Source organism: Heterodontus francisci, chromosome 31 (genome assembly GCF_036365525.1).
Source record: "Heterodontus francisci isolate sHetFra1 chromosome 31, sHetFra1.hap1, whole genome shotgun sequence".
Lineage (NCBI taxonomy): Eukaryota > Metazoa > Chordata > Chondrichthyes > Heterodontiformes > Heterodontidae > Heterodontus > Heterodontus francisci.
Window position 1 is genome coordinate 40,067,468 of NC_090401.1, and position 19,696 is coordinate 40,087,163.

The window sequence follows — 19,696 nt, forward strand, 5'->3', positions numbered from 1 at the left end:
TCAAAGACCAAGGTGCCCTCGAAGAGGGGTAAATGGGGTTGGGAATACTGAGTCTAGACAGGCAGGCCCCGGAGTTCGGGGGAGTGGTGAGGCACAGGTGGTGCTATTGCTGCGGGGGGCAGCCATTGCCAGCCTTCCCACCTCTCAGCCTATCACCAAAGGCCTGGTAAAATTCTGGCCATTAACTTGGTTTCTCTCTCCACAGATATTTCCAGCTTTTTCTGTTTTTATTTCAGATTTTCAGCACCTGCAGTATTTTCCTTTTGTATTAGCATTACATTACTGTTGTGAGACCAAATTCCAAGGTGAGCTAGTGCAAGACCCACTTCCATCCCGCTGACCACACCCTACTCTGTTCTTTGACAGACACATGTTTGGAACTCTGCACATTCATATTTTGCACATGCTCACAAACTTTCAGGGCCTTCTGGGTCAGTCAGAGCTTAGGATGCTGAAGACATTAGCCAAGTCTTGTCGGGGAAATACAGACAGGTAGATAGTGTAGAATAATGTGAGATACTGGACATTGGGTTGTTACTGGGTTAATACGCTAATCATACTGTATACCTCATTGCAGGAAGTGATGTAATACCCATGGTGTGGCTCCCTCGTGCAGGCTGTTGGAAGATGTAAACCATAGCAGTAAGACATATTTCAATAAACTCCTGTTTCTTTTAACCCAGCAGACTCTGTAGATATCCTGTATTAGACTCAGCACATTATATGGTGGTAATGATGAAAAATGATGATGGAAAAGTTCCTACCTTTACCGGAAAGCTTTGAGAAAGTTGCAGGCCTAAATCAAGTTGAGGCATGGCTGAAATTGTATTGGAGATTGGCCAGGTATTGCACTGCCTTGGGCCTTGCTGCAAAGCCAAGCAGTGAGCAGGTCAGTACACTGTTATATGCAATGGGTGAGTGTACGGATTGATGAAGAGAAAGCCACATAAGATGAAATAATCAAAGCACTCGATACATGCTTTAATCGGAGAAAGAATATCATTGTTGAGCGGACTAAATTTAACAAGCAAACCCAATGTCAAGAGGAAAGTGTTAATGCATTTATAAACAACCTGCATAAACTTGAAAAGAACTGTGAGCTTGAAAGACAAATGGATCAGAGACAGAATTGTTGTTGGAGTGTTTGATGATGCCTTGTCTGATCACTTGCAGTCAAGAGATGATCTAACCTTAGCAAAGGCAATCCAACTGAGCAATCTGATTCCCCCGACAATCCAAGCGGAAGTCAGGAAACGGATTCGATCCGTGGTTCGAGGTGATAGGGAGAGCCCCATCTTGAAAGCAGTCAACTCAGTAGAGTTTGTTAAATATACAAAACAGAAAGATGGTGTTAAGAAGCAGGGCAGACAGGAGGAGCGTGTATCAGCAGTCCAAGCTAAAGGCAGTAGGTGCAGCCAAGAAAACTGAGTGCCATTTTGCAGGAAGATGGGGCCACTTCCAGCAAAAAGCTGGTACAGAATACACATAAAGGGAAACCATTGAAAGGTGGCAACATCCATGAAGTAGAGGATATTCGCAATGTTGAGGTACCTTCCCTTGGAGAGATCCAGGAACCAAGCGGAAGTTGCTGGAGTGCAGAAATCCTTGTAGAGGGAAAAAAGACGCACTTTAAGTCAGACACTGCAGCAGCAGTTTTGGTTCTTTCTAGAAAGGAGCTTTCTTCAGCCATCAGGCAAAAAATGATATAGGTCTGGAAGGATAGAGCTTAAAGTCATAAAAGAACCGAAGGTTCTTCAATGCCGAGAAAAAGAAATTACAGAAACACTGTATGTGATCCAAAACCAGAGTTGCTCACTTTTGTGCAGGAAAGCTTGTACCAACTTGCACCTGATTTGCAGAGTAGAGGAACTGGAAAGCTGAGAAGATCAGCCCAGAAACTTTAGAGCTGAATTTCCACAGCTGTTCAGAGGACCAGGGATGCTGAAGACAGCATACCATATAACCCTGTGGCTAGAGGCGAAGCCAGTGTGCCTGTTTATACCCAGAAAAGTTCCTCACCCACTCCTGCCAAAAGTAAAAAAGGGAATTGACTCTATGGTGAAGCAAGGAGGTATTTCACCTGTGACAGAGCCGACAAGCTGGTGCTCAGGGATGGTCCTGGTGCCAAAACCCAATGGATCTATTAGAATTTGTGTTGATCTTAAACAGCTGAACAAGCAGTTGAACACAAAGTTCATCCCATGACATCTGTATACGAGAACTTGGTTAAATTGGAGAAGAGTTCAATCTTCACAAAACTAGGTGCAAATAGTGGTTTTTGGCAACTGCCCCTCTTGCTCACAACCTTCATTACTCCATTTGAAAGGTTTTGTTTCAACAGACTACCCTTTGGTATCATATCAGCGCCTGAAATCTTCCAGAGAACAATATCAAGCATCCAAGAAGGACGGGATGGAGTTGTATGTCAAATGGATGATGAATCCGCTCAGACAGAATATGACATAGAGTGAGAGCAGATCTACAACGCTTAGGGAAAGCAGGACTTGCACTCAAAATCAAATGTGGGTTCTCGCAGCTGACTGTCAAGTTCCTTGGACATATTGTGGATGGATCTGGTGTAAGAATTGATCCACAGAAGACAAGAGCAATCAAGGAGTTTCCAGCTTCTTGGAATGTGACTGAGCCCCAGCGATTCATGGGTATGTTAAACCAAGTTGGAAAGTTTCTGCCCAACCTCGCTGTAGTCAATGAGCCATGGCACCAATTGTTGCAACAGGACAATACATGGTGCTGGGAGAAAGTACAACAGAGATATTTTGAGAAAATCAAAGAGATGCTGATATCAGCTGGTGTGTTAGCTCACTACCACCCAGAGCTACCCACTATCTTCACTGCAGATGCATCTTCTACAGGACTGGGAGCTGTACTCTTTCAGGTACAGAGAGATGGAAAACGCAGATCAGTTTACTATGCATCTCGTTCGCTGACACAGACAGAACAGAGATATGCAGTGATAGAGAAAGAAGCATTAGTGGCGACATGAGCTTGTGAAAAGTTTACAGATTATATTCTTGGACTTCACTTCAAGATAGAGATGGACCACAAACCTTTGGCGACTCTTAAATTCAAAGGAGTTAGCAAAAATCCCTCCACAAATACAACGATTCAGACTGAGGATGATGAGCTTTGATGCAAAGACAGACTATGTTCCAGGAAAACAGCAGTTTCCAGCAGATGCTTTAGCTTGAATTCCAGTGGCAAGACCTGAACAAGGTGATGTATCCTTTGTGGAACAGGTAGAAACCTTGGCATCAACAACCACCACAACCCTACCAGCAACAACTCAGCGACTGAATGAAATCAGAGATATGCAGAAATCTGGTGAAGAATGTGCTCAAGTCAGTGAGTGCTCTGTCAAAGAATGGCCAGCAAACCTGCCACACAATCCTGTTCTCAGCCAGTGCTATGAACAGACGGGACATCTCCGTGTAGTTGATCATTTACTCATCTATGATGAGAGATTGGTCATTGCGAGAGTTCTGAGACTTGACGTACTATAAAGTTTGCACCAAGGACATTTGCACATCACAAAACGTCAAGCCAGAGCAAGATATTCCTTCCCATCTCTGACGCTGAACGATCTGTACTCAACAAAGGACTCAGTTTTATCCCCTTACTCCCCCACCTCAATGAATTTCACACTCAGCATGATGTTGAGCTCTTGTTCCATCATCTTTCCCTCTGGGCTCACTTCTTTGACCAGGAGTCCTTCCTCCCACCCACCGCCCCCCCCCACCACCACCACCGCCCCCGACCAGCGGACCCTTTCGCCCACCTCCAGTATTCTCCATCCACCTGGACACCTCCCTCTGACCTGTTACCCACTCTTGGGGCTGAATTTTACATGCTTTTCATATAGACAGAGCTGCTCATTATTCTGCCATTAACACTCTCTCTGCACTAGTGCTTTGTCTTTCACCACAAGCATCAACACACTCTTTGCCTTTGTCCCATGACAACTTTGTTATTTAATCTCTCCTGCCCTCTGCCCTATCACACACCTTCCCTTTTGTTCTCTTCCCCACCAACCCTGGCTCCACCCCTGCTTCACTTGCTTAAATTCGTCTCTAACCTTTGCCAGTTCTGATGAAAGTTCACAGATCTGATACGTTAACTCTACTTCTCTCTGGCGGGCAGCCGTAAAGGCAGGGCTAAAGTGTGGCGAGTTGAAGAGACTTAGCGGTTGGCAGGAAAAAAGACAAAAGCGCAAGGGGAGAGCCAACTGTGCAACAGCCCCGACAAACAAATTTTTCTGCAGCACCTGTGGGAGAGCCTGTCACTCTAGAATTGGCCTTTATAGCCACTCCAGGCGCTGGTCCACAAACCACTGACCACCTCCAGGCGCTTACCCATTGTCTCTCGAGATAAGGAGGCCAAAGAAGAAGAAAAACTTCTCTCTCCACAGATTCTGCCTGACCTGCTGAGCATTTCCAGCACTTTCTGTTTTTATTTCAGATTTCCAGCATCTGCAGTATTTTGCTTTTATTGAAGATATTCAGTTTTGTGGCCAGTTCTCTCAAACTCACTAGAAGAGAAGATATCAAGATGTATTATTGCGCGATTTAGCGTCAGGAGACAAGAGAACCATTGATGTCATTGTCCTTTCCATTAAGACCATGGGAATGTCTTGGGATGGACCTTTTCAAACACAGAGGCAAAATATTTTTGATCATAGTAGACTACTATTCAAGCGGTGCAGTGTTTAGCACCGCAGTCTCACAGCTCCAGCAACCTGGGTTCAGTTCTGGGTACTGTCTGGGCGGAGTTTGCAACCCGGTTTCCGCCTGGTGCTCCAGTTTCCTCCCACAGGCAAAGATTTGCAGGTTGATAGGTAAATTGGCCATTGTAAATTGCCCCTAGTGTAGGTAGGTGGTAGGAGAATTGAGGGAAGGTGGGGATGTGATAAGGAATATGGGATTAATGTAGGATCAGTAAAAATGGGTGGTTGATGGTCGGCACAGACTCGGTGGGCTGAAGGGCCTGTTTCAGTGCTGTATCTCTCTATGACTCTATGGATAGAAGTCAGGCAACTGCTGGGTCACAGTTCTGAAGTAGTAATTACATCATTAAAGGAGATATTTAAAACACATGGAATCCCAGACCTTGTAATCCCAGACAATGAATAACAATTTGGCAATGGATATTTGAAAGAGTTCACAGTATTGAATGGATTTTCATGCCACCAGCTCACCAAGATATCCTCAAGCCATTGGTGAAACTGAAAGAGGAATGTGTACAATGAAAGCAGTGCTGAAGAAGAATGATGACATCCAGCTTGCACTTCTAAGCTATTGTTCAACTCCACTCCAAAATGGTCCAGCACCATGTGAACTCCTAATGGGAAGAAGACTGAAAACCCAACTCCCTACTCTCTCACACACACACACTCATGCCACAAGTATAAGTTGATGACTTGGATAAAATGAGGGAGAAAGAGGATAGAGATCATTGGAACTGTGACAAATGTCATGAGGCACAAAACCTGCCAGACCACCAGCCAGGAGAACAGTTTGGATCTGAGCTCATTACGGTGAAGTGGTTGAATAGACACCACATCCACAGTCCTACATTATCCAAATTGAGCATGGTATGGTGAGACAGAATAGCCGGGCATTGGTGGCCATACAGAAGCAGCCTCCTATCCTGGCAAATCAATAATATACAAAATCTAATGGACCAGTGATGTTGCATTCATCCACCAACCAGAAGACATCCCGAATGATGAACCTGAGTCATCTACCAATTCCATTCTTGCGTAAAGGAGTCAGACAGACCACTCAGAGGACTCAAAACCTCAATTCCTTCCAATGGAGAAGAGGACTCGTTGCAGTAGACTTGTGAAAGCACCACAGTGATTGTCCATGTAGAAATGGAAATCAGAGACTTGGGCGGGGGCGGTGGCAGTGTGGAGGAGGAGATGATGTAATATAATGTGTTATACCGGCCATTGGGTTGTTACTGGGTAAATATGCTAATCATACTGTCACAGGAAGTGATGTAATACCGCATGGTGTGGATCCCTCCTGCAAAGTCTTGGAAGTAAAGGCCGGCTCAGGTCTGCAAATAAAAACCCAACCCGGCCCGAGTCCTTCCATTTTTTCCCGCGCCCAACCTAACCATCAGATAACTTACCTTCCGTTTTTCACTTTGTTGCTGATCTGCACAAGCTTAAAATAACTAACAAAACCATTTTTCTAGCCCAAAAATTAAATTAACATTGGAGCCACTTACCTGTGATAGAGCGTGTCCGACCTGAGCCCGAACGCCGGACCCAGAAGTGCAACCCGACCGGACACGTCGCCAGGTTCGGGTCGGGTAGCAGGCCTTTACTTGGAAGATGTAAGCCATAGCATTATGATGTGTTTTAATAAAACTCCTGTTTCTTTTAACCCAGCAGACTCTTGAGATATTCTGTGTTCGACTAACAGTACTCAGAATATTACAGTGTGGGGGAAAAGGCATAGAAGTGGATGAATGGCAGAGCAGGCTAGATGGGCTGAATGGCCTACTCCTGCTCCTATGTTCCTACAGCTAGCATTCCAAAAACACTGGTTGTCTGTGCAAAAAGTAGATTGCTGGAAACCATGTAATAACTGTGAATTCTGCTCTGAGTCAATCTTGGCAAAAAGTAAACCCAGCAGTAGGCAAGGTTTAGTTCCAGGAAATATTTGGAGGCCACCCCCTGAACGCAGGTTTCGCACTACTGCAAGAAATCAGCCTTTTCTTGTTACATAAGCAATTTTCAAAGTCCTTTCAAGTGCAAGACAGAAACTTACTGAATTAGTGCCAAATGTTACCACTGTGCACAAGTTGTGACCTGCCATTCTTGCTTTCTCAGCAATGCTTTTTGCTCATTTTTAAAAAATGTGCTTTCTTTATTCATTTGTGGGATATGGGCGTTGCTGCCAAGGCCAGTATTTATTGCCCAACCCTAGTCTTTTCTGTTGTATTATAATCACTATTGAGAATAAAACAGTCACTTTCTCCATTTGAATGTGTCCATAAATGTAAATACATTTATAGGATCATGCCCTACTGAGAACCAACATGAAAAAGAACAAGGTGCCACCTGCATTAAACAAAAGTCAATGCAATCAACTAGTGAACTCAAATTAAGGCACCAGAAGTGTAAAGAAAGTCTATTCAATGGCCACTCTACACTGCAGCACTGAGCAGCAGCCTTGCCCCAATCTCTGTGAGAGATAATGCAGTCGCCTCTTGGGCATTCTTTTTTTTTCCAAAATATACTTTATTCATAAAAATCTGCAAAAATTACATTGCCAAACAGTTTCAAACAGCACCAAAAAATACAAACATTGCAAGGGAGATCAGTTTCCTTCAATACTATCATGAGTTTCTTCACAACCCTTCCATTTCACAATTGTCGTGCCAATTACAGTTTTACATTTACAGCAATTCAGAATATTAACGATACAGTTCGAGGGGTTTCCCATGGATCCAGCCCCTCAGTTCAGCTTGGTGGGGGGACCTTACACTGTGGTCTTTCCCCATTGAGCCTTTGCAGCGGCTGCCCCAAACTTTAGTGCGTCCCTCAGCACGTAGGCCTGGACCTTGGAATGTGCCAGTCTGCAACATTCGGTGGCGGACAACTCTTTGCGCTGGAAGACCAGCACGTTTCGGGAAGACCAAAGGGCGTCTTTCACCGAATTGATAGTCCTCCAGCAGCAGTTGATGTTTGTCTCGGTGTGCGTCCCTGGGAACAGCCCGTAGAGCACAGACTCCTGTGTTACAGAGCTGCTTGGGATGAACCTCGACAAAAACCACTGCATCTCTTTCCACACCTGCTTTGCAAAGACACATTCCAGGAGGAGGTGGGCGACCGTCTCTTCCCCACCACAGCCAACGCGGGGGCACTGTGCGGAGGGGGCGAGACTTCAGGTGTGCATGAAGGATCTGACGGGGAGGGCCCTTCTCACCACCAGCCAAGCTACGTCTTAGTGCTTGTTTGAAAGTTCTGGTGATGAGGGCATTCGAGAACCAATTCTTCGCCTCTTTGACATCAGCACTGGGCCTTTCTAAAAGAAGTACTGGCTGCTTTTATATTGCGCCAAGCCCATACTAGTGGCACTGGTTTATGACGGTGAGTGTTGCAAGGGCAAATGTATCCGAAAAGTAAACCTGCCCACAGTACCCAGTATTCAGTGATGCTGTTTGATATTGGGCTTTCGCAGCTGCTGACATTAATGAATCTCAGCCAGTTTACTTTCTCGGTGCAGCCAGCCGGGTACAACCCTGAGGATCAGGATCCAGCATCAGTCGCGTGGATCTCACGTAAATATAATAGCAGCTACTAGCAAGAGCAGCCGTGTTCACCACAGACTGCCTTTATAGATTAACAGTGCGGTCTTCCAATTTCTAGCTGGTGCAGCAGTGACCGTGGTAGTTGCAGAAAAACATTAGGTCAGTTATGTTTTTTTAAAAACATCAATTTGTACAATACTAGTAATCAAATAGATAGATTTATAGACTTTGCTTTTCTTGGGCCGAATCTTGGTTCATATTTTCAGACGGAAACCAATGTTTCCTCAAAATGTTATTCGTTGTGCGCGGCTTGTTGGTTGCACCGCGTGGTCCCTTTAAGATTTCCGCTCATGCACACATGTTAACGAGGCCTGTTTGTTTCACAGCGTGGCATGTTGCAGATTGCTGCGTGGCCGCGCATGAAGCTACATGTGACATCCATATCACTGCATGAAAAGAGAGTGATAGAGACAGATTTCCAGGATCCTAATGCTTGCTAGCTGGAGTAACAAGCTGCTAAAATTATTGTAAATAACCTTTTTCATTCAATATTTCTGAAAGGTTACAATTACCAAATATTACAGACATAATTCACTGAAACAAGGTAATAGTCACGTACATCATCACATGAAACACACATAAAACATTGATATGAAGATTTTGTTTAACAAAAGCATAGGCAATCATTTTAGGCAATTTTAATTGAAGTTTTCGCAATTCTTGTTCCTTCATGTTGTTTTGTAATCCACAGGGGTTAACTGCAGCCAACAACAATCTAACTCGCGGGTGCGACATATTTTTTGGTACAAGATGGTGTAAGGTTATTATCCAGTTTGTCAAAAAAGGCAGGAGTGAGATTTTTAATGAAAAGAAATGAAAACTGATTTGAACAATAAAATAGTTTTCAGGGTAAAGTGTTTTAAAGTAAGATGAGTGAAGTTTACTATGGCTGGGTACAGCTGGAAACTTGGATGCAAGTGTGAGTGTTTTGTACAAATGTTGTCTAGTAATTCCATTTGCAATGTTATCACAATATCAAAATCATGTTTATCCCATCAGAAATCAAAACACGTGTTATATCATTAAAAAATATTACCAGCCATTTCCTTCAGTTATATGTATACAATTTTAGATAAGTAACTGGAATTGTAATCAGTTTTTTGTAGAACCTAGCACTATATACCTGTTGCTATTCTACATTGCAGACAAAATTGACAATTCCAGCAGATCTGCAGAAGTTCAGATACACTTTAAAAATTATTCTGCTTCACCATTGTAATTGGAAAGCAATGGGAAAAATTCATTGTTGTGAAAATAAAAATACTTTTTAAAAAAATGCTAGCAGGCTTGCAGATACTAAATTCTTGTCTGGTTGAAACTGGCAAGTACATTAAATTCCACCTGCAAAAATCACAGCAGCAAACATGAATGCAACCACTGATATTCTTGTTGCAATTTAAAAAGAAACACTTTTTAAAGGATTCACTATTGTTTGTCTGAAGTGAAACAGTGGAAGGACAGAACCGTGTGTTACAGTCTGTGATCTAATTTTAGTGTCTGAGCTCTCGTAGATTGAGGATTTCAATATTCCAAGTGAGAGTGGGCCAAGAAGACTAGAACAGAGCTGGCGTAGGGCAGTCTGAAGTTTGTCAGCACAATGCTTGACACATAGATGCTCTTTTTTTTCCTAATGATTTGGCACAAGAGAAATAGCTCCATGTGCCTTGACTACTGCGTGATGGGATGGAACAGATGGTGAGGGGATGCAATTCAAACAGAATTTCTGTTTTGATTGATATTGCTAAACTAAAATTGGCTACTGATGATAATAGCAGAATTGGATGATCCAATTTTTCCCCTTGCCAAGAGAATCAAAATAATACACTAATACTCTAACTTCATGCATTGTGGCATTCAATTAGTTTCAGCATTGCAGGGAAGACACTAAGACAGTGATTTCTTCCTGTAAGTTTTCTATTTTTATTTAGATAATGAATTCTACCTCGCATGACTGGATCCTGCCTCTTGGAAAGAATATGCCAGTCTTGTTACAGAGAGGCAGGCTGTTGTGGTGAAGATAATGCCAAGTTCTATCTGTAATTGTTCAAAAAGGAAAATTAGACCATGTGTTGGTAGTGCTGGTAATTTCCCTAATTGTTGAACAGGTCTCCCTTTCTCAGAGTCTTGTTTGAAATCCCTGATATTCAGACAGGAAAATTTAGAAACTGCAGTAAAAATGAATCATTATCAAGTGAAAGGTTTGAGTGCAGCTGATGGTTGTTCCACTCACTGCCTTATGCTTGAATTGGGGAAAACATGTCCATAGTACGTTGAGATTAAACATGAGCTGTGGTAAATGTCTACACAACTGAAACTGCCTGGGTATCTCACAAGATTTTTTAAAAAAATTATTGATATCCTTCCATTTTTGGCCACAAAATAACCTATTTATGTCACAGGTTTAAACTTAAACATAAACTTGAGTCTAATTTAAGAGCAAATGCTTCCACTTTTCTCAGTTGCTGCTTTATTTTTCCTGCAACTTTCTTCCTATTCCTCCCACCATGTTGTAGCTTATGATAGTTCAATGTTGCAAGTGGATAGGAATATGTTGAAGGGAGTGTGTGTGCTCAATGGGTACTGATAGCTCTCAATCAAGTGGTTTTTCTCATAAGTGGAATGTTGATTCACCATTCCGTCATGGGATGCATCACAATGTGGCCTGGCTCCATCCTCAGCAGAGCTGGGGTTTCCACTTCTGCGTTTGCCAGCATGCAATTTCCCACATTTTTAATTGGGTGAAAAACTGTAGGCTGCTGAACGCAGAAGTTGAAAGCTACCGTACTAGTATCTACACATTTACACTTTCTCGGAGCAGTCAATGTCCATCAATCGGGAGTATGAACCCGAGCCCTCCTTAAACTGCAGATACTGCGGTCAATTACAAAACTCATACCAGTGAGGCCAACACAGATCAGGGATCAAATCTGTACCAGTTTGCTGCAGTTGCCCATTGAGGCATCAGGGGAGTCACTGTCCAATAATTTTATGGACTAGTCACAATTTGTAACATCTCTGACACCTATCACTTCCCAAAATAAAAACGCCAACTAAAGCTGCCACATGTACAACTACTCGGGCTGAAATATGTCCAGGAGTTAGGTTTTAGGTGGCTATCTTGCCATTGTTACAGCCTTGTTACACATACACGACTTGTAGCACATTGTATGAATTTGCAGTAGTTGCTAGGTACTGCCACTTGAAGAGCTCGCTTCCTCTGATAACTCACCAGCCCAGAACCAACCCAGGGATGATCTCATTCCATTAGATTATACCAGGTAAAGTTTGATGGTTTTGAATTTCCGCCCTATCCAGCCGAGAAGCCTTTTAACTGGTGAGGGACAAACGTAATGTCAGGAACGTGTTGCGTCACGACTGGCCGAAGTATTTTACATAAATGTCACCTCCCAAAACTCCATTGAGGGTTTAGAAAGTTTACAGGAGGCGATTGTAACAGAAGGGAAGACGCAGCTGGAGGGCTCCTGTTGTGCTTTATTATTTTTTGTGGGGGATTTATAACATGGACGCTTTAAAATCAGCGGGACGAGCGATCATAAGAAGTCCCAGCATCGCCAAACAAAGCTGGGGAAGTGGCAAACACAAAAGTAGGTTTATTTACTATTAGATTTCACGAGCTAGCGTTATTAGGGGTTTAAGCGTGGGGGAGGTTGCTCAGCATTGTACAAGTTGCCGGTTTTGTGGATGTTGTTACATTGGATCTTTGTTACAAATGTCTATGTGTCTCTTTCCGACTTGGCCGCATCCAGATGTTGCCGGGCCTGAGCTGGCTACACTTTCTGCTAGTTTATAGTTTGAAGGTGACGAATGAATTCGACTTAAAGACACGCAAAGCGCGGTTACAAATGGAGACACAGTGGACATGTCTCTTGCGGTTAGAACAAACGTGTCAACGTGTGTAACTGACCAGGAAACTGTCAATTTCACAATTTGTGAAATCCTTTGCGCTTCAGTTAAACTGTGATCGTCTTGATTCTAATCCGCCCTGGGTTGCTCTGACATTTAATGATTATTTATTCCTTTCAAAAAAATAAAAGCAGCTTTTAAAGGCGTCTCCCTGAAACTGATAGACTCCTCCTCTCCCCTGGGAGTAGGTTCACTCCACCAGCACAAATTGCGTTCACAGTTCATGACTTTCTCAAAGGGCCCTAAAAGGAATTTCAAGTATGCCCTCGTAGAATTTATCAGTGAGGCCATGAACTGCCCCCACGCACCAATTCTTCCATGTTCATTACGAGCTCCTATAACCTATACATTTAAATATACCTTCTGGCATTTGGAGTTTGTATATACTGTACTGCCGGTCGTACACTATCTAATAGGGCACTGATTCCTGGAGGTGGACTTCAGATGTGAAAATAGAGTGGTCTCAGAATATTGTATTACATTGCAGTCAGGGAGTTGGGGAAATGGGCCAGCCTAATCCTCTCGGGGGGCATACTGTGCTTGAAATGATGGATGAGGAGGTTGGGTGGTTTGTTCTTTAGACAGTGCTGACTGAGACCTCTATATTTGTCACGGTTTATGATATGTAACCTGTTGAGTTCATGTTTGAGCTTTTCTTTTTGAAGAGTGATGTGCTGTTAACTATCTGCTCCGACTCACTAGCCAGATGTCCACAGTTGCCCGTGGCACAAAGTAAGCCTGTGTCATCATTTCTAAGTTACCCGAACTAATGTTATCCAAGCCCTTTGCTAATGAGATTTTTAAACGAGTAGGATGGCCCAGTGAGCCTGTGGCTATGGCAATTCTTTAAATGTACCATGTTTAGTGTGTTATACTGAGCGTCATTTCATGGGGAGGGAGTTGGTTAGGGTAGGTTCTAGTTTGTTCCCAGTTTCCAGTTACCCTATTCAAACAGTAAAATAATTCACCAAGGTGAATATTTTGTACTTGAGTTTATTCATGACAATGGCAAGATTAATTGTTTTTGTCTCCTGCAATCCCAGTATGAAACTGCATTTTACTAACGGTTCTGTATATTTAAAGATATAGTGATGCATTTACACAGTCCTTTTTGTTCTCTGGCATTCCCAACTTCTTCATTCAAAAAATGTACTTTGCAAAATCCCATGACCAGCAAATGATGTGAATAATCAGTTAATAGCATTTTTTGGTGATTGTTGAGGGAATAAGGTTACTCAAGACATTGAAAGTGCCCCAGAAATCTTTTAGGTCCACCTGCAAAAGCATCCTGTATGAAATACACCTCCAGCAATGCAGCACTTCCTCAGTATTGCATGAGATTATGTGCTGAAGTCCTGGAGTGGGGCTTGAACCCACAATTTTCTACCTGAAAGGCGAGAGTATAGTGCTACCGACTTTGCTAACACTATAAAGTGTTTGGTAATATTTTATTTGGGGAGGGAGGGAGAGCGATATACTCAGAAGAGCCAGAATGAATTATTTTGTTGTAATCATGTGCAGGAGATATAGTGTTTCAAAATAGCTCACACAAATATGTTGTAAACCTGTAAATGGAAGTTTGCTGGAGTTTTTCATTGAGATGGTGCCCTACCTGAGTGCAGGACAGATGTTGAAGCATAAACACTCCCTTTCTGTTAAATTTGGAATACAAGTCACCTGTTGTACAAACGTCAGTGTACGGTTCTCTACAGCTGTTTTATTAGCAGTACAGCACCTGGTGACAAAAGGCTACTAAGTTTCTGCAGCATTAATGGAAGAAGTGCTCTTTTTAGGCAGAATGGTCCTTGCCCAATACATTGCTGAGAAGCAGAATTCTGTCCTTTATCCTTGTAGTTGGTGCTATTTGAACCAAAATTGGGAGTCTGGAGGTCCCCTTAATAAGTAGAAGATTATTCCAGTCAACCTGAAAGATTATAGAATCATGTGATGTGTAGTAAGGTATTAAAAGCTTTTCCTCTGTTGTTTGCAACAATATTTGATCATATTTAGCAATTTTGCTTCAAACTTAAAATTTAGTTTAAATCAATTCTATCCTTGTAGTGCTAGAATAATTTATCTCAGAATTCTGGATGTAGCAAACTGCATCATTAGCAGTAGTTGCCAGTGATCTGAACTAACTGTGAGCACGGTACATGGACATCCCTAGACAAGGTACTAAAGCTCCTTGCATTCTTGCATAGTTTATCTCTCTCTGGTCCAAAGGCCACAGGCAGCAAAGTACCCTGAAGTGTTACATTCCTAAACCAGAATGTACAACTGTGCCAACAGACTTGTTGTATCCATGTAGGTTACTGTAAGTACCACATAAGTAACTGTGAAACTACATCAATGTGTGAGTGAGCCAGTAAATGCATATCACTCTTTAGTAACATTTTGTAATGGTGGTCAGATAAGTTAAAGCTGCACTTCTGAAATGGTGCTGGAAAGTTGCATAACCATTGCTTCCTGGTAATGAGGTTCCTCTCATCCAGGTTTGAAGCAGACATATTGTTCAGGTTGTCCAGGGTCTGATTAAGCAACATAAACAGTTGAGTCAGAAACAAGTAAGAATGTTTTTGAAATGTTGTTTCAGGTCCAAGTACAATCCTTTGACATCAGATGCATACTGCAAAAATACCGGCTTGACCGAACACTGCATCTTCGCACACCAGCACCCCATCACCAGCCCCCCCCCCCCCCCCCACCCACAAAACACACACAAGACATACACACACATATATATATATATATATGTATATATAAAATATATGAATCTTGCATGCCATATCTGATGTATGCTGTATTATAGAGGTAGGTTGTCTGTATTTTGAAGTAGTCACTCAAACAGCACTGTAACTGGTCAGCTACTCAATCCACCCGCACAGTTCATTCAGCCCACCAGGGCTCGTTTCTCATGTATAATCCTTTGTTTGTAGCTGGTAAACAAGAGCCAAATACTCAGATACTGAAGCAGTCCATGTAGAAATGCAGAAAGACCTGGACAATATCCAGGCTTAGGCTGATAAGTGGCAAGTAACATTCGTGCCACACAAGTGCCAGGCAATGACCATCTCCAACAAGAGAGAATCTAACTATCTCCCCTTGACATTCCATGGAATTACAATTGCTGAATCCCCCAATAGCAACATCCTGGGGGTTACCATTGACCAGAAGTTGAACTGGAGTAGCCATATAAATACTGCAGCTACAAGAGCGTGTCAGAGGTTAGGAAGCCTGCGGCAAGTAAATCACCTCCTGACTCCCCAAATCCTGTCCACCATCTACAAGGCACAAGTCAGGAGTGTGATGGAATGCTCTCCACTTGCCTGGATGGGTGCAGCTCCAGCAACACTTGAGAAGCTGGACACCATCCAGGACAAAGCAGCCCGCTTGATTGGCACCCCACCACCAATGCACAGTGGCCGCAGTGTGTATCATCTACAAGATACTCTGCAGCAATGCACCAAGGCTCCTTAGATAGCATCTTCCAAACCAGCGACCTCTACCAGTTAGAAGGACAAGGGCAGCAGATGCATGGGAACACCACCAACTGCAAGTTCCCCTCCAAGCCACACACCATCCTGACTTGCAACTATATTGCTGTTTCTTCGCTGTCGCTGGGTCATAATCCTGGAAATCCCTTCCTAACAGCACTGTAGGTGTACCTACCCCACATGGACTGCAGCGGTTCAGGAAGGCAGCTCACCACCACCTTCTCAAGGACAATTAGGGATGGGCAATAAATGCTGGCCTAGCTAGTGACGCCCACATGCCAGGAACGAATATAAAAAAAAATTGTCCACTTGTTTTGGCAATTTGAATTCTCTTTTACCTCAATGAACATTATGAATTTAGTTAGTTCAAAATAAACAATGAGCCATATAGATGCTGATGGGCTCCAACTAAAACCTGGTTCCAGCCCATCTACCTTCTTTTAATGGTCTTGCTAGCATTGACTTAAAATATAGTTCCTCGTAAGTGATGTACAATGAAATTAGGGTCAGCATGCCACTGGCTGGACAGACTTCTTGGGATAAGGGGTGAAAAATAATTTTAAAAAAATATTTTGGCCGTAAAGGTGCAGTCACGATGTTGGGGGTTTACTACAGGCCTCCCAACAGCCAGCAGGAGGTAGAGGAGCAGATATGTAGACAGATTTTGGAAAAACGTAAAAGCAACAGGGTTGTAGTGGCGGGTGATTTTAACTTCCCCTATATTGACTGGGACTCACTTAGTGCTAGGGGCTTGGATGGGGCAGAATTTGTAAGGAGCATCCAGGAGGGCTTCTTGAAACAATATATAGATAGTCCAACTAGGGAAGGGGCCGTACTGGACCTGGTATTGGGGAATGAGCCCGTCCAGGTGGTCGAAGTCTCAGTAGGGGAGCATTTCGGGAACAGTGACCATAATTCCGTAAGTTTTTAGGTACTTGTGGATAAGGATAAGAATAGTCCTCAGGTGAACGTGCTAAATTGGGGGAAGGCTAATTATAACAATATTAGGCAGGAACTGAAGAACTTAGATTGGGGGCGGCTGTTTGAGGGTAAACCAACATGTGATATGTGGGAGTCCTTCAAATGTCAGCTGATTAGAATCCAGGACTGGCATGTTCCTGTGCGGAAGAAGGATAAGTTTGGCAAGTTTCGGGAACCTTGGATAACAAGGGATATTGTGAGCCTAGTCAAAAAGAAAAAGGAAGCATTCGTAAGGGCTAGAAGGCTGGGAACAGATGAAGCCCTTGAGGAATATAAAGAAAGTAGGAAGGAACTTAAGCAAGGAGTCATGAAAAGTCATTGCCAAACAGGATTAAGGAGAATCCCAAGGCTTTTTATATGTATATAAAGAGCAAGAGGGTTGCCAGGAAAGGGTTGGCCCACTCAAGGACACAGGAGGGAATCTATGCGTGGAGCCGGAGGAAATGGGCGAGGTATAAATGTGTGCTTTGCATCAGTATTCACCAATGAGAAGAACTTGGTGGATGATGAGTCTAGGGAAGGGAGTGCAGATAGTCTGGGTCATGTCGTCATCAAAAAGGAGGAGGTGTTGGGTTTTAAGGTACATAAGTCCCCAGGGCCTGATGGGATCTACCCCAGAATACTGAGGGAGGCAAGGGAGGAAATTGCTGGGGCCTTGACAGAAATCTTTGTATCCTCATTGGCTACAGGTGAGGTCCCAGAGGACTGGAGAATAGCCAATGTTGTTCCTTTGTTTGAGAAAGGTAGCAAGGATAATCCAGGAAATTATAGGCTGGTGAGCCTTTAGTCAGTGGTAGGGAAATTATTGGAGAGGATTCTTCGGGACAGGATTTACTCCCATTTGGAAACAAATGGACTTATTAGTGAGAGGCAGCATGGTTTTGTGAAGGGGAGGTCATGTCTCACTAATTTGATTGAGTTTTTTGAGGAAGTGACGAAGATGATTGATGAAGGAAGGGCAGTGGATGTTGTCTACATGAACTTCAGTAAAGCCTTTGACAAGGTCCCTCATGGCAGACTGGTACAAAAGGTGAAGTCACATGGGATCAGAGGTGAGCTGGCAAGATGGATACAGAACTGGCTTGGTCATAGAAGAGAGAGGGTAGCAAAGGAAGGGTGCTTTTCTGAATGGAGGGATGTGACTAGTGGTGTTCCGCAGGGATCAGTGCTGGGACCTTTGCTGTTTGTAGTATATATAAATGATTTGGAGGAAAATGTAGCTGGTCTGATTAGTAAGTTTGCGGACGACACAAAGGTTGGTGGAGTTGCGGATAGTGATGAGGATTGTCAGAGGATACAGCAGGATATAGATCGGTTGGAGACTTGGGCGGAGAAATGGCAAATGGAGTTAAATCTGGACAAATGTGAGGTAATGCATTTTGGAAGGTATACAGTAAATGTCAGAACCCTTAGGAGTATTGACAGGCAGAGAGATCTGGGCGTACAGGTCCACAGGTCACTGAAAGTGGCAACGCAGGTGGATGAGGTAGTCAAGAAGGCATACGGCATGCTTGCCTTCATCGGTCGAGGTATAGAGTATAAAAATTGGCAAGTCATGCTGCAGCTGTACAGAACCTTAGTTAGGCCACACTTAGAATATTGCTTGCAATTCTGGTCGCCACACTACCAGAAGGACGTGGAGGTTTTGGAGAGCGTACAGAAGAGGTATACTTGGATGTTGCCTGGTCTGGAGGGTATTGGCTATGAGGAGAGGTTGGATAAACTCGAATTGTTTTCACTGGAACGACGGAAGTGGAGGGGTGACATGATAGAAGTTTACAAAGTTATAAGTAGCATGGACAGAGTGGATAGTCAGAAGCTTTTTCCTAGGGTGAAAGAGTCAGTTACTAGGGGACATAGGTTTAAGGTGCGAGGGGCAAAGTTTAGAGGGGATGTGTGAGGCAAGTTCTTTACACAGAGGGTGGTGAATGCCTGGAACTTGCTGCCGGGGGAGGTGGTGGAAGCAGGTACAATAGCGATGTTTGAGGCATCTTGACAAATACATGAATCGGATGGGAATAGAGGGATACGGTCCCCGGAAGTGCAGAAGGTTTTAGTTTAGGCAGGCATCAAGATCGGCGCAGGCTTGGAGGGCCGAATGCCCTGTTTCTGTGCTGTTCTTTGTTCTTTATTCATTCCCTACCTCAAAAATGTTTTTTAAAATGTTCCTGGGTGTTTCTATAAGTAAAGCAATAGTTATTTTTGACATCTGTTAATGAAGTAGCTGGTGCAGTAAATGTTAAACACTGATGTCGTGCCTGCTAGTGATTTCACCACTGCATCTTGTTGATTTAAGCTCTTGTAACATCCACTGTAACAAACTTGAAAGAGAGTGTTGCAGTGACAAATTGACCACAGTACGTGATGCTGGAATGTGGTTTTGGTAGCAGTTAATATCAGCAGCAGCCCTCCTGTTTCTTGCCATTCTTCAAATCATTTAGGATGAGTATTGGTGGGCTGTTTAGACTAATGGATCATCAGAACTAAGCCTTGTAATGTCCTTAGCCTTGGGTGCGATTTCAATGTGTCATTAAACAGTCATCAGGAATAGGAAAGTGATATTTTTTCCCTACAACCTGGTGACATCAATCATGTGAATAGCGTCCTGATTGAGATCATTTACTCAGCACAAACCAAGAATTGAACTTGGACTCATCCTTATCTGTATGACTCGTACCTCTTGTCAGGTTGGCTTAGTAGTAGCATTTTTGCCTCCAGTCAGAAGGTTTTGAGTTCACCTCCCATTTCTGGAATTGAGCACCTAATCTACGCTGACATTGAAGCACAATACTGCTGCATTGTTGGAAGTGCAGTTTTTCAAATGAAATGTGAAAGCTACCTGTTTCGGTAAACATAAACAATAGTGGCATTTCTTTTAAAGAATGGGAAGTTGTCCTAGTTTTCCGGCCAACATTCAGATTTGCTGGTCATTCATCTCATTGCTGTTTGTGGGA

General features: G+C 43.2%; 1 protein-coding gene across 3 annotated transcripts in view; it reads left to right on the forward strand.

The window, feature by feature from the left end:
* The first annotated feature begins 11,598 nt into the window (after window positions 1–11,598).
* Window positions 11,599–19,696, forward strand: part of ldlrap1b (low density lipoprotein receptor adaptor protein 1b) — a 53,966-nt gene continuing 45,868 nt past the window's right edge. The window contains exon 1 of one of the 3 annotated variants that reach the window (XM_068011361.1): window positions 11,599–11,621. Coding sequence is in view for 2 of the 3 variants with exons in the window: in XM_068011359.1 (XP_067867460.1) it covers window positions 11,864–11,948 (85 nt within the window). In the remaining variant the exon portion in view is untranslated. Of the gene's footprint in view, window positions 11,622–11,705; window positions 11,949–19,696 lie in introns of those variants that run through there. The other 2 variants (XM_068011359.1, XM_068011360.1) reach the window with 2 other exon arrangements.